Consider the following 13403-nt stretch of genomic DNA (forward strand, 5'->3'; position numbering starts at 1 on the left):
ACTGTAAGACTTAAACCCAGTGTGGTCTTCACAAGACAGCAGCAGAGCCAGACTGGTCAGTATCAGTGATCAGATCAGCTTCATTTACCTGAAAACACACAATTCACCAATCAGGGAGCCAACAGATTAGTCTTGTATTGGCGTTTCCTGAGATCTCCTGTGTTCAGCTCCAGAGTCATCTGTCAGACTGTTTCTTGTTGAGACACAGCAGACCAGCAGTTTACCTGAACTGGCCTGTCCACTGGGATTCACAGTGTTATTGTATTGCAGGTGCAGCTGAGTTCTGGGGAACTACAGGTAAGATTTTCACTCCCTTCTCTATATGAAAAGACATTTTCTATATCTATTTGTTATTATATTTTTCTACCTTGTTTCATGTCAGTTTGAGAATCAGCAATATTCATGTTAGAAAGTAAAGGATGTCGATTCTCACAGCACAGCAGCTTGAGCAGTTTCAGACTGGAGCAGCTGTAGTCTGTCACAGAAGCAACAGCAGGTGCTTGTTCTCTCATCTGAAGCCCTTGTGCAGGAGCAGTCATGTACAGTTCAGATCTGTCCACCTTTCTCTCCCCGAGCCCACAAGATGTGGATCAGAGAGCTCAGCCAGCACTCGGCTGGGTGAGACACCTGAGAGCCCAGAGCACTGTCCTTGTAGGAGAGAGAGCTCTCTCAGAGCCCACTGGAAGCTCTGCTGATGGTGATGGCAGAGAGCTACAGGAGGGTCGACTCGGAGCTGAGTCTGACAGCAGGAGCACCTTTCATACTGCCTTCTGCCTAGATGACTGTGTGGGAGTCTGGAGCCACTGCAGTCAGCAGAAAGAGCCTCCAGGACATGTTCAGTCTTTTAAACATTATTGTCCTTCATCAACAGCAACAGTATTCATCTCCTACACACAGAGACTGTCTCTATTACACAGATTGTATCCATGGTGTTTATTATCCTGTAATTATTAAATCAATCCTTTTCCCTTTCAGAAATCCCAGATCTCTGGCAGACTGCAGGTACGTATCTTCTGACCAAACAGCAAATCGTCCCAGTGGAATCAGTCTGGGCAGCACAGCCGTGGGTCAGTTAGGAGTGCTGCTTCACTGGTCTTGGGTCCTGGGTTCAATTCCAGACACAGACGCCCAGCGTGTGGAGTCTGCATGGCCTCCATTGTTTCCTCAGTTCATGAGTGTGTATAGATTGTGTGTGAGCGCCCTGCGATGGGCTGGAGTCCTATAGAGTGTGTATAGACTGTGTGTGAGTGCCCTGCGATGGGCTGGAGTCCTATAGAGTGTGTATAGACTGTGTGTGAGTGCCCTACGATGGGCTGGAGTCCTATAGAGTGTGTATAAACTGTGTGTGAGTGCCCTACGATGGGCTGGAGTCCTATAGAGTGTGTATAGACTGTGTGTGAGCGCCCTGCGATGGGCTGGAGTCCTATAGAGTGTGTATAGACTGTGTGTGAGCGCCCAGTGATGGGCTGGAGTCCTATAGAGTGTGTATAGACTGTGTGTGAGTGCCCTGTGATGGGCTGGGGTCCTATAGAGTGTGTATAGACTGTGTGTGAGCGCCCTGTGATGGGCTGGAGTCCTATAGAGTGTGTATAGACTGTGTGTGAGCGCCCTGTGATGGGCTGGAGTCCTATAGAGTGTGTATAGACTGTGTGTGAGTGCCCTGTGATGGGCTGGAGTCCTATAGAGTGTGTATAGGCTGTGTGTGAGCGCCCTGTGATGGGCTGGAGTCCTATAGAGTGTGTATAGACTGTGTGTGAGCGCCCTGTGATGTGCTGGAGTCCTATAGAGTGTGTACAGGCTGTTGTCCTGCTTGCGTCCTCTCAGTGCTGGATAATGGATGATTGTCAGTGTTGTGACCTTGAGGTCCCCAGTGTTTGTCCTTCATGCTGCTTGTGTCCCTGTGTTTGTGTGGCTCTGCCTCAGTGTCAGTGCAATGTGTGGGACCTGAAATGTGCCGTCATGTCTGCTTCTGACACACCGCTGTGCAGATCACAGCTGCAACTTGATGGCTGAGATATGAGCAACTCCACAGCAGCCTTAAGTAGCTGAAGTGTTGTGACATGACTATGATGTGATTGAAATCATACAACCCGCTGCCTGTGTGAGCCTGTATCTTACTGACTGTGTCTGATTTCCACAGCACCAGACACGGTCCAGACAACAGAATTCACTGCTCCCTCTTCAGACACTCCCTCTGCTGAAGGTGAGTTTCACACCTGGTTGTTTTCTAGATTGTGTTTAATGTCCCTAAAATGGACACCACTAACTTTTCTACCAGAAGCACATGAGAACTGTGGTTAATTCTGCTGCCAAGTAAAAGTTTCATTGTCACAGAGCACTGGAGTTATGGCATTAGAGCTCTCTAACAGATCATCTCCACTTAGATCAGTACAGAGCCATCAGCTTCTGTGGGAATCAGTTAAACAGCCTCGTGTAGTTGTAGCCTCTGTTGTCTGACAGTGTACAGTTTTTATACTGACATGTTTGAGACACAGAGCAGCTGTTTGCTCTGAATGGAGAATAAGCTGAGGGTGAGTTTATAGTGGAGCTGAGTCTTTCAGATTTGGTTCTCTTTGTCTGTATTCAATTCAACATACTTTACTCATCCCTGGATGGGAAATTTAGTCTCTTAAAGATGTTAAACATGGTATAGTCTTCACAAGGGTATTGGTCTTGTTGGTAATTAAAGACACTGTGGCAAAACATCTTAAAAAGGGGCTGTAATTTCAGTAGTAATACAAGCAGAGGTCACCAAAGCACATTGTGTTACTGTAAAGAGACACACTGGGTGATGATGATTTAATTGAATAGATTATTCATGGAAGTTGGTTGTTAATGTTGTCACACAGGATAGTTAGGGTTTGGATGAGAGTGTGAAGGGCTTGCTCAGACTCAGTGGTGGTTTGGTTGTATTTGAGTGCTCTTTTACTTTGTTCTGACAATTAAAAAGCCTTTAATAAGGCCTTCCACACCTGCTTTCATGGCCCTCATAGAAAGTTTGTGTGCAGATTCAAGGGACTACCTTAACTAGGGTAGAGTCTGTCACAGACGTCTTTCTCACGGTGTAAGAACATCCCTCCTGTTTTGATCCACAGGCATCAGGAGAGTCCGACTGGTCAATGGACACAACAGCTGCTCTGGGAGAGTGGAGGTGTACCACCGCGGTCAGTGGGGGACAGTGTGTGATGATGACTGGGACCAGTCTGATGCTCAGGTTGTCTGCAGGGAGGTGGGCTGCGGGGAGGCTGGAGCTCCTGTAGCTTTAGTAAGTGCCAGGTTTGGAGCAGGAAGTGGCCCCATTCTTCTGGATGATGTCCGCTGTAGAGGGAATGAGCCCACACTACTGAGATGCAGATCACTAGGGCTGGAAAATCACAACTGTGCTCATTCTGAAGATGCTGGAGTCGACTGTTCAGGTAGTGTCATGTCAGAATTGTTAGTGTGTATACTTAAGCTCTATGCTGTCATATCCCTCTCTATAAGAACTTGTGTTGTCATGATCTGCATTATCATGAATTCTCTGGGCTCTTGCAAGCCTGTGTGTGAAACTCTGGAAGCTCTGTGCTGTCACGAACCCCGCTCTCGGAAACTGTCAGGGTCCTGTGCTGTCCTTCTCCTCTCTGTCAGAAACTGTTGGGGCTCTTTGTTGTTCCGAACCCCTCTGTCAGAACCTCTGGGTGCTCACACTCACACCAGACACAATCACACACACTCACACCAGACAGACACCAGACAGACACAGACAGTCAAACACACACCAAACACAATCATACTCACATCATACCAGACACCAACACTCACACCAGACACAGACAGATAATCAAACACACACCAGACACAATCATACACACATCATACCAGACACAATCACTCCAGATACAATCACACACACTCACACCAGACAGACACAGTCAAACACACACCAGACACAATCATACACACATCATACCTGACACACTCACACCAGACACAATCACACACACTCACTCCAGATACAATCACACACACTCACACCAGACAGACACAGCCAGTCAAACACACACCAGACACAATCATACACACATCATACCAGACACCAACACTCACACCAGACACAGACAGATAATCAAATACACACCAGACACAATCATACACACATCGTCACACATTGTCACAGAGCACTGGAGTTATGGCATTAGAGCTCTCTAAAAGATCATCTCCACTTAGATCAGTACAGAGCCATCAGCTTCTGTGGGAATCAGTTAGACAGCCTCGTGTAGTTGTAGCCTCTGTTGTCTGACAGTGTACAGTTTTTATACTGACATGTTTGAGACACAGAGCAGCTGTTTGCTCTGAATGGAGAATAAGCTGAGGGTGAGTTTATAGTGGAGCTGAGTCTTTCAGATTTGGTTCTCTTTGTCTGTATTCAATTCAACATACTTTACTCATCCCTGGGTTGGAAATTTAGGTCTCTTAAAGATGTTAAACACGGTATAGTCTTTACAAGGGTGTAGGTCTTGTTGGTAATTAAAGACACTGTGGCAAAACATCTTAAAAAGGGGCTGTAATTTCAGTAGTAATACAAGCAGAGGTCACCAAAGCACATTGTGTTACTGTAAAGAGACACACTGGGTGATGATGATTTAATTGAATAGATAATTCATGGAAGTTGGTAGTTAATGTTGTCACACAGGATAGTTAGGGTTTGGATTAGAATGTGAAGGGCTTGCTCAGACACAGTGGTGGTTTGGTTGTATTTGAGTGCTCTTTTACTTTGTTCTGACAATTAAAAAGCCTTTAATAAGGCCTTCCACACCTGCTTTCATGGCCCTCATAGAAAGTTTGTGTGCAGATTCAAGGGACTACCTTAACTAGGGTAGAGTCTGTCACAGACGTCTTTCTCACGGTGTAAGAACATCCCTCCTGTTTTGATCCACAGGCATCAGGAGAGTCCGACTGGTCAATGGACACAACAGCTGCTCTGGGAGAGTGGAGGTGTACCACCGCGGTCAGTGGGGGACAGTGTGTGATGATGACTGGGACCAGTCTGATGCTCAGGTTGTCTGCAGGGAGGTGGGCTGCGGGGAGGCTGGAGCTCCTGTAGCTTTAGTAAGTGCCAGGTTTGGAGCAGGAAGTGGCCCCATTCTTCTGGATGATGTCCGCTGTAGAGGGAATGAGCCCACACTACTGAGATGCAGATCACTAGGGCTGGAAAATCACAACTGTGCTCATTCTGAAGATGCTGGAGTCGACTGTTCAGGTAGTGTCATGTCAGAATTGTTAGTGTGTATACTTAAGCTCTATGCTGTCATATCCCTCTCTATAAGAACTTGTGTTGTCATGATCTGCATTATCATGAATTCTCTGGGCTCTTGCAAGCCTGTGTGTGAAACTCTGGAAGCTCTGTGCTGTCACGAACCCCGCTCTCGGAAACTGTCAGGGTCCTGTGCTGTCCTTCTCCTCTCTGTCAGAAACTGTTGGGGCTCTTTGTTGTTCCGAACCCCTCTGTCAGAACCTCTGGGTGCTCACACTCACACCAGACACAATCACACACACTCACACCAGACAGACACCAGACAGACACAGACAGTCAAACACACACCAAACACAATCATACTCACATCATACCAGACACCAACACTCACACCAGACACAGACAGATAATCAAACACACACCAGACACAATCATACACACATCATACCAGACACAATCACTCCAGATACAATCACACACACTCACACCAGACAGACACAGTCAAACACACACCAGACACAATCATACACACATCATACCTGACACACTCACACCAGACACAATCACACACACTCACTCCAGATACAATCACACACACTCACACCAGACAGACACAGCCAGTCAAACACACACCAGACACAATCATACACACATCATACCAGACACCAACACTCACACCAGACACAGACAGATAATCAAATACACACCAGACACAATCATACACACATCGTCACACATTGTCACAGAGCACTGGAGTTATGGCATTAGAGCTCTCTAAAAGATCATCTCCACTTAGATCAGTACAGAGCCATCAGCTTCTGTGGGAATCAGTTAGACAGCCTCGTGTAGTTGTAGCCTCTGTTGTCTGACAGTGTACAGTTTTTATACTGACATGTTTGAGACACAGAGCAGCTGTTTGCTCTGAATGGAGAATAAGCTGAGGGTGAGTTTATAGTGGAGCTGAGTCTTTCAGATTTGGTTCTCTTTGTCTGTATTCAATTCAACATACTTTACTCATCCCTGGGTTGGAAATTTAGGTCTCTTAAAGATGTTAAACACGGTATAGTCTTTACAAGGGTGTAGGTCTTGTTGGTAATTAAAGACACTGTGGCAAAACATCTTAAAAAGGGGCTGTAATTTCAGTAGTAATACAAGCAGAGGTCACCAAAGCACATTGTGTTACTGTAAAGAGACACACTGGGTGATGATGATTTAATTGAATAGATAATTCATGGAAGTTGGTAGTTAATGTTGTCACACAGGATAGTTAGGGTTTGGATTAGAATGTGAAGGGCTTGCTCAGACACAGTGGTGGTTTGGTTGTATTTGAGTGCTCTTTTACTTTGTTCTGACAATTAAAAAGCCTTTAATAAGGCCTTCCACACCTGCTTTCATGGCCCTCATAGAGAGTTTGTGTGCAGATTCAAGGGACTACCTTAACTAGGGTAGAGTCTGTCACAGACGTCTTTCTCACAGTGTAAGAACATCCCCCCTGTTTTGATCCACAGGCATCAGGAGAGTCCGACTGGTCAATGGACACAACAGCTGCTCTGGGAGAGTGGAGGTGTACCACCGCGGTCAGTGGGGGACAGTGTGTGATGATGACTGGGACCAGTCTGATGCTCAGGTTGTCTGCAGGGAGGTGGGCTGTGGGGAGGCTGGTTTTGCTGTCGCTCTTAAGAAAGCCTACTTCGGAGCAGGAAGTGGCCCCATTCTTCTGGATGATGTCCGCTGTAGAGGGAATGAGCCCACACTGATGAGATGCAGATCACTAGGGCTGGAAAATCACAACTGTGCTCATTCTGAAGATGCTGGAGTCGACTGTTCAGGTAGTGTCATGTCAGAATTGTTAGTGTGTATACTTAAGCTCTATGCTGTCATATCCCTCTCTATAAGAAACTGTGCTGTCATGATCTGCATTATCATGAATTCTCTGGGCTCTTGCAAGCCTCTGTGTGAAACTCTGGAAGCTCTGTGCTGTCACGAACCCCGCTCTCGGAAACTGTCAGGGTCCTGTGCTGTCCTTCTCCTCTCTGTCAGAAACTGTTGGGGCTCTTTGTTGTTCCGAACCCCTCTGTCAGAACCTCTGGGTGCTCACACTCACACCAGACACAATCACACACACTCACACCAGACAGACACCAGACAGACACAGACAGTCAAACACACACCAAACACAATCATACTCACATCATACCAGACACCAACACTCACACCAGACACAGACAGATAATCAAACACACACCAGACACAATCATACACACATCATACCAGACACAATCACTCCAGATACAATCACACACACTCACACCAGACAGACACAGTCAAACACACACCAGACACAATCATACACACATCATACCTGACACACTCACACCAGACACAATCACACACACTCACTCCAGATACAGTCACACACACTCACACCAGACAGACACCAGACAGACACAGTCAAACACACACCAGACACAATCATACACACATCATTCCAGACACAATCACACACACTCACACCAGACACAATCACACACACAGCATACATAGACATGCACACTGACACCATGGCCAATTTTCCAGGAACCCTGTTAACCTGATCAGTGTTTAATTGTAATAATTTTCGTCCTTCTTTGGCAGCAACAGTATTCACACTCCACACCTCGAGACCATCTGTGTTACTCATATTGTATCATTAGTGTGTATTAAATTGTAATTATCCCTTCATGCCTTTTCCCCTTTCAGGAATCCCAGATGTCTGGCAGACTGCAGGTACATATCTTGAGGGCCCCTGTGTTTGTCCTTCATGCTGCTTGTGTCCCTGTGTTTGTGTGGCTCTGCCTCAGTGTCAGTGCAATGTGTGGGACCTGAAATGTGCCGTCATGTCGTCTTCTGACTCACCGCTGTTCAGATCACAGCTGCAGCTTGATGGCTCAGAAATGAGCGACTCCTCAGCAGCCTTAAATAGCTGAAGTGTTGTGACATGACTATGATGTGATTGAAATCATACAACCCGCTGCCTGTGTGAGCCTGTATCTTACTGACTGTGACTGATTTCCACAGCACCAGACACGGTCCAGACAACAGAATTCACTGCTCCCTCTTCAGACACTCCCTCTGCTGAAGGTGAGTTTCACACCTGGTTCTTTTCTAGATTGTGTTTAATGTCCCTAAAATGGTCACCACTAACTTTTCTACCAGAAGCACATGAGAACTGTGGTTAATTCTGCTGCCGAGTAAAAGTTTCATTGTCACAGAGCACTGGAGTTATGGCATTAGAGCTCTCTAACAGATCATCTCCACTTAGATCAGTACAGAGCCATCAGCTTCTGTGGGAATCAGTTAGACAGCCTGGTGTAGTTGTAGCCTCTGTTGTCTGACAGTGTACAGGTTTTATACTGACATGTTTGAGACACAGAGCAGCTGTTTGCTCTGAATGGAGAATAAGCTGAGGGTGAGTTTATAGTGTAGCTGAGTCTTTCAGATTTGGTTCTCTTTGTCTGTATTCAATTCAACATACTTTACTCATCCCTGGATGGGAAATTTAGTCTCTTAAAGATGTTAAACATGGTATAGTCTTTACAAGGGTGTAGGTCTTGTTGGTAATTAAAGACACTATGGCAAAACATCTTAAAAAGGGGCTGCAATTTCAGTAGTAATACAAGCAGAGGTCACCAAAGCACATTGTGTTACTGTAAAGAGCCACACTGGGTGACGATGATTTAATTGAATAGATTATTCATGGAAGTTGGTAGTTAATGTTGTCACACAGGATAGTTAGGGTTTGGATTAGAATGTGAAGGGCTTGCTCAGACTCAGTGGTGGTTTGGTTGTATTTGAGTGCTCTTTTACTTTGTTCTGACAATTAAAAAGCCTTTAATAAGGCCTTCCACACCTGCTTTCATGGCCCTCATAGAGAGTTTGTGTGCAGATTCAAGGGACTACCTTAACTAGGGTAGAGTCTGTCACAGACGTCTTTCTCACAGTGTAAGAACATCCCCCCTGTTTTGATCCACAGGCATCAGGAGAGTCCGACTGGTCAATGGACACAACAGCTGCTCTGGGAGAGTGGAGGTGTACCACCGCGGTCAGTGGGGGACAGTGTGTGATGATGACTGGGACCGGTCTGATGCTCAGGTTGTCTGCAGAGAGGTGGGCTGTGGGGAAACTGGTTTTGCTGTCGCTCTTAAGAAAGCCTACTTCGGAGCAGGAAGTGGCCCCATTCTTCTGGATGATGTCCGCTGTAGAGGGAATGAGTCCACACTGCTGAGCTGTACATCAAGGGGTCTGGGAAATCACAACTGTGCTCATTCTGAAGACGCAGGAGTCAACTGTTCAGGTAGAGTCCTTTCAGACTGCACTTTCAGCTGTTTTTACAGGGTATCTGGAGTCATATAACTCTCTGTTTCTCACTTACCCGTCTGCCCTTCTGTTAGAAACTTTATGTGCTCTGTGCTGTCACAAACCCCGCTGTCAGAAACTCTCTGTGCTCTGTGCTGTTATTTACCCCTCCTCTCAGAAACTCTCAGGGCTCTGTGCTGTCATGTACCCCTCCTCTCAGAAACTCTCAGGGCTCTGTGCTGTCATGTACCCCTCCTCTCAGAAACTCTCAGGGCTCTGTGCTGTCATGTACCCCTGCTGTCAGAAACTCTCAGGGCTCTGTGCTGTCATGTACCCCTGCTGTCAGAAACTCTCAGGGCTCTGTGCTGTCATGTACCCCTGCTGTCAGAAACTCTCAGGGCTCTGTGCTGTCATGTAAAAGATTAACTCAGTGGCTTGAGTGGTGCAGAGCAGAGAGAGGAGAAACCACAGCGTTCAGGGGTGTGAGGAAATGGTTTTCCATTTTATCTTCTTCTCAGTGTGGTAGTTCCATATCATATGGTACATCTGTATCACTTATTCTTGCACATCACACATCCATCCTGCCGTCTTCTAAACACTTCATCTAATTCAGAGTTGTGGGGGAGGCAGAGTCTATCCCTGCCTGCACCAGGCACCAGGCAGGGTACACCCTGGATGGGACATCAGTCCATCACAGGACACACACTGACACAGACACACACACTCACACCTGACACAGTCACACAGACACAAACTGTCACCAGACACAGAAACACACACTCACACCTGACACAGTCACACACACCAGACACACAGACACAAACTGTCACCAGACACAGAAACACACAGTCACACACACCAGACACACAGACACAAACTGTCACCAGACACAGACACACACTCACACCTGACACAGTCACACACACCAGACACACAGACACAAACTGTCACCAGACACAGACACACACACTCACACCTGACACAGTCACACACACCAGACACACAGACACAAACTGTCACCAGACACAGACACACACTCACACCTGACACAGTCACACACACCAGACACACAGACACAAACTGTCACCAGACACAGACACACACACTCACACCTGACACAGTCACACACACCAGACACACAGACACAAACTGTCACCAGACACAGACACACACACTCACACCTGACACAGTCTCACACACACACCAGACACACAGACACAAACTGTCACCAGACACAGACACACACACTCACACCTGACACAGTCACACACACCAGACACACAGACACAAACTGTCACCAGACACAGACACACACACACTCACACCTGACACAGACACACAGACACAAACTGTCACCACTCACGCCAGTCTCACACACTCATGCATGACAGGCAGCAGGAGACTGGAGCCTCTGTGTGAAAGGGCTGGGCTTTGTGCCGGGACGTCTAGGAAACGGCACAGGGCCTCATTCATCAGCCCGAGAGGCCGGCGCTCTGCGGGCTCACAGCTGTCCCTCTGTCTCCCAGATGAGGGGCTCTTCCGGAGGCCGAGGGGGGCCGCAGGGGGCCGCTGAGCCGCAGACGGAGCTCCGTGTCCAGTCCAGAGCCCTCGAGCGCTGGTCATCGCCCTGAAGCCCTGGCCACGCGGCCTTGCTCGACAGCGCTGCGGCGCACTGCTTCTGCTCTCTGTCACGCTATTAAAAATGATATTGTGGGATTCAATCGAGTTCGGTGACGGTGCTGGTTGCTCTGCTGGGCGTCGGTCACACAGCTACATGGTCACTCAGCCACTGTCACTCGCTCACACGGTCTCTCAGCCACACAGTGAACACAGTCACACGGTCACACGGTCTCTCAGCCACACAGTGAACACAGTCACACAGTCTCTCAGCCACACAGTGAACACAGTCACACAGTGAACACAGTCACACAGTCTCTCAGCCACACAGTGAACACAGTCACACAGTGAACACAGTCACACGGTCTCTCAGTCACACAGTGAACACAGTCACACAGTGAACACACTCACACAGTCACACGGTCTCTCAGCCACACAGTGAACACAGTCACACAGTGAACACACTCACACAGTCACACGGTCTCTCAGCCACACAGTGAACACAGTCACACAGTGAACACAGTCACACAGTCACACGGTCTCTCAGCCACACAGTGAACACAGTCACACGGTCTCTCAGCCACACAGTGAACACAGTCAGTGAACACAGTCACACAGTCACACGGTCTCTCAGCCACACAGTGAACACAGTCACACAGTGAACACAGTCACACGGTCTCTCAGCCACACAGTGAACACGGTCTCTCAGTGAACACGGTCTCTCAGTCACACGGTCACACAGTGAACACGGTCACACAGTGAACACGGTCACACAGCCACACGGTCTCTCAGCCACACAGTGAACACAGTCACTCGCTCACACGGTCTCTCAGCCACACAGTGAACACGGTCTCTCAGCCACACAGTCACTCGCTCACACGGTCTCTCGGCCACACTTTCACTCTCTCACATGGTCACTCGCTCATATGGTCTCCAGGTCACTGGGCTGCTGCCAGCGGCCCCTCTCCTCAGCAGTGGGACAGTGTCCAGTATCCAGTGGGAGTTTGTGATTTGCTCCCGTTCCTCTTCTATCATTTTAACGTGACCTGAGCGACACTTCCCCTGTCCACCACTGCATCCACCCACCTCCTGAGGGCCAGGACACTGACTGGAGCAGGGGAGAAACAGCATGACCTCTCGGTCCTCAAGCCCGCAGTCTTCTACAGGGGGGAAGTGGGGTTCGCTTCTGTTGTCTTCATGAAGCCACACCTCTGAGCCAGCAGCTGTATCCCCCTGCAGCTCACAGACAGCCCACTGGAGCTCAGGGTGAGCCTGGCCAGTACCTGGGAGAGGTGTGAGTGGGGCCAGCAGGGGGCGCTCACCCTGCGGTCTGTGTGGGTCCTAATGCCCCAGTATAGTGACGGGGACACTAGACTGTAAACAAGGCGTCCTCCTTCAGATGAGACGTAAAACTGAGGTCCTGTCTCTCTGTGGTCAGTAAAGACCCCAGGGTGTCTCTCAGAAAGAGTAGGGGTGTGACCCCAGTGTCCTGGACAGACCCCCCCTGGTCTTTACCAGTCATGGCCTCCTGATCACCCCCCTCTCTGAACTGGCCTCATCACTCTGCTCTCCTCCCCACTGAGAGCTGGAGTGTGCGAGCGGACTGGAGCATCATCACACTGGGGGGGTGGAGGGGATCCCCAGTACTGGACAGCGCTGGGAGAGGAGGGTCCAGAAAGGCGCTATAGAGGTGGAAGGGTATTATACACTTACAGCCCACATGCAGGCCCCTTGCCTCAGCGGACACCTGGCATCTGCGGTACAGGCCAAGCCCAGAGAGAGCTGCCGCAGCGAAGGAAGGGCTTCGGAGAGCCAGCCCTCAGCTCAGAGCTGCTGTCAGACCAGCCCTCAAGGAGGCCTGCGGCCAAGAACCGACACGCCCGCGAAGGCTGATGTCCACCCGTCTGAATCGCGACCGGCAGGAACAGGGTCTCAGGTCCAGGTGTCTGCGCCACCCTGTGTGATCCAGGCTACCCCCGACACGCCACTGCGCTGCTCAGAACACCACCCACCACGTCCAAGGTCCCAGCCGTTACAGAACTACCAGGAGGGGTCAGTGAGGGTCTGGGGGGACCAGGTCGGTCTCCGAGTCACCTCAGCAGGGGGTCGCAGGTGGGTTCTAAATACAACCCCGTCTTCACGGAGGTCTGATCCATTTCGATCTGCAGCTTGTGAACGAGCTCCCGGGTCCTGGGGAGCCCCAGTCCAGCAGGACCAG

General features: G+C 48.9%; 1 protein-coding gene across 1 annotated transcript in view; it reads left to right on the plus strand.

The window, feature by feature from the left end:
• Nucleotides 1-11289, plus strand: part of LOC148833242 (scavenger receptor cysteine-rich domain-containing protein DMBT1-like) — a 35918-nt gene extending 24629 nt beyond the window's left edge. The window contains exons 13-20 of the mRNA XM_088917918.1: nt 2141-2203; nt 3096-3416; nt 4919-5239; nt 6742-7062; nt 7973-7999; nt 8291-8353; nt 9246-9566; nt 11095-11289. Coding sequence (XP_088774044.1) covers nt 2141-2203; nt 3096-3416; nt 4919-5239; nt 6742-7062; nt 7973-7999; nt 8291-8353; nt 9246-9566; nt 11095-11141 — 1484 coding nt within the window. The 3' untranslated portion in view covers nt 11142-11289. The remainder of the gene's footprint in view (nt 1-2140; nt 2204-3095; nt 3417-4918; nt 5240-6741; nt 7063-7972; nt 8000-8290; nt 8354-9245; nt 9567-11094) is intronic.
• The last annotated feature ends 2114 nt before the right edge of the window (nt 11290-13403 follow it).

Source organism: Atractosteus spatula, chromosome 5, assembly GCF_055471065.1.
Source record: "Atractosteus spatula isolate fAtrSpa1 chromosome 5, fAtrSpa1.hap1, whole genome shotgun sequence".
NCBI lineage: Eukaryota > Metazoa > Chordata > Actinopteri > Semionotiformes > Lepisosteidae > Atractosteus > Atractosteus spatula.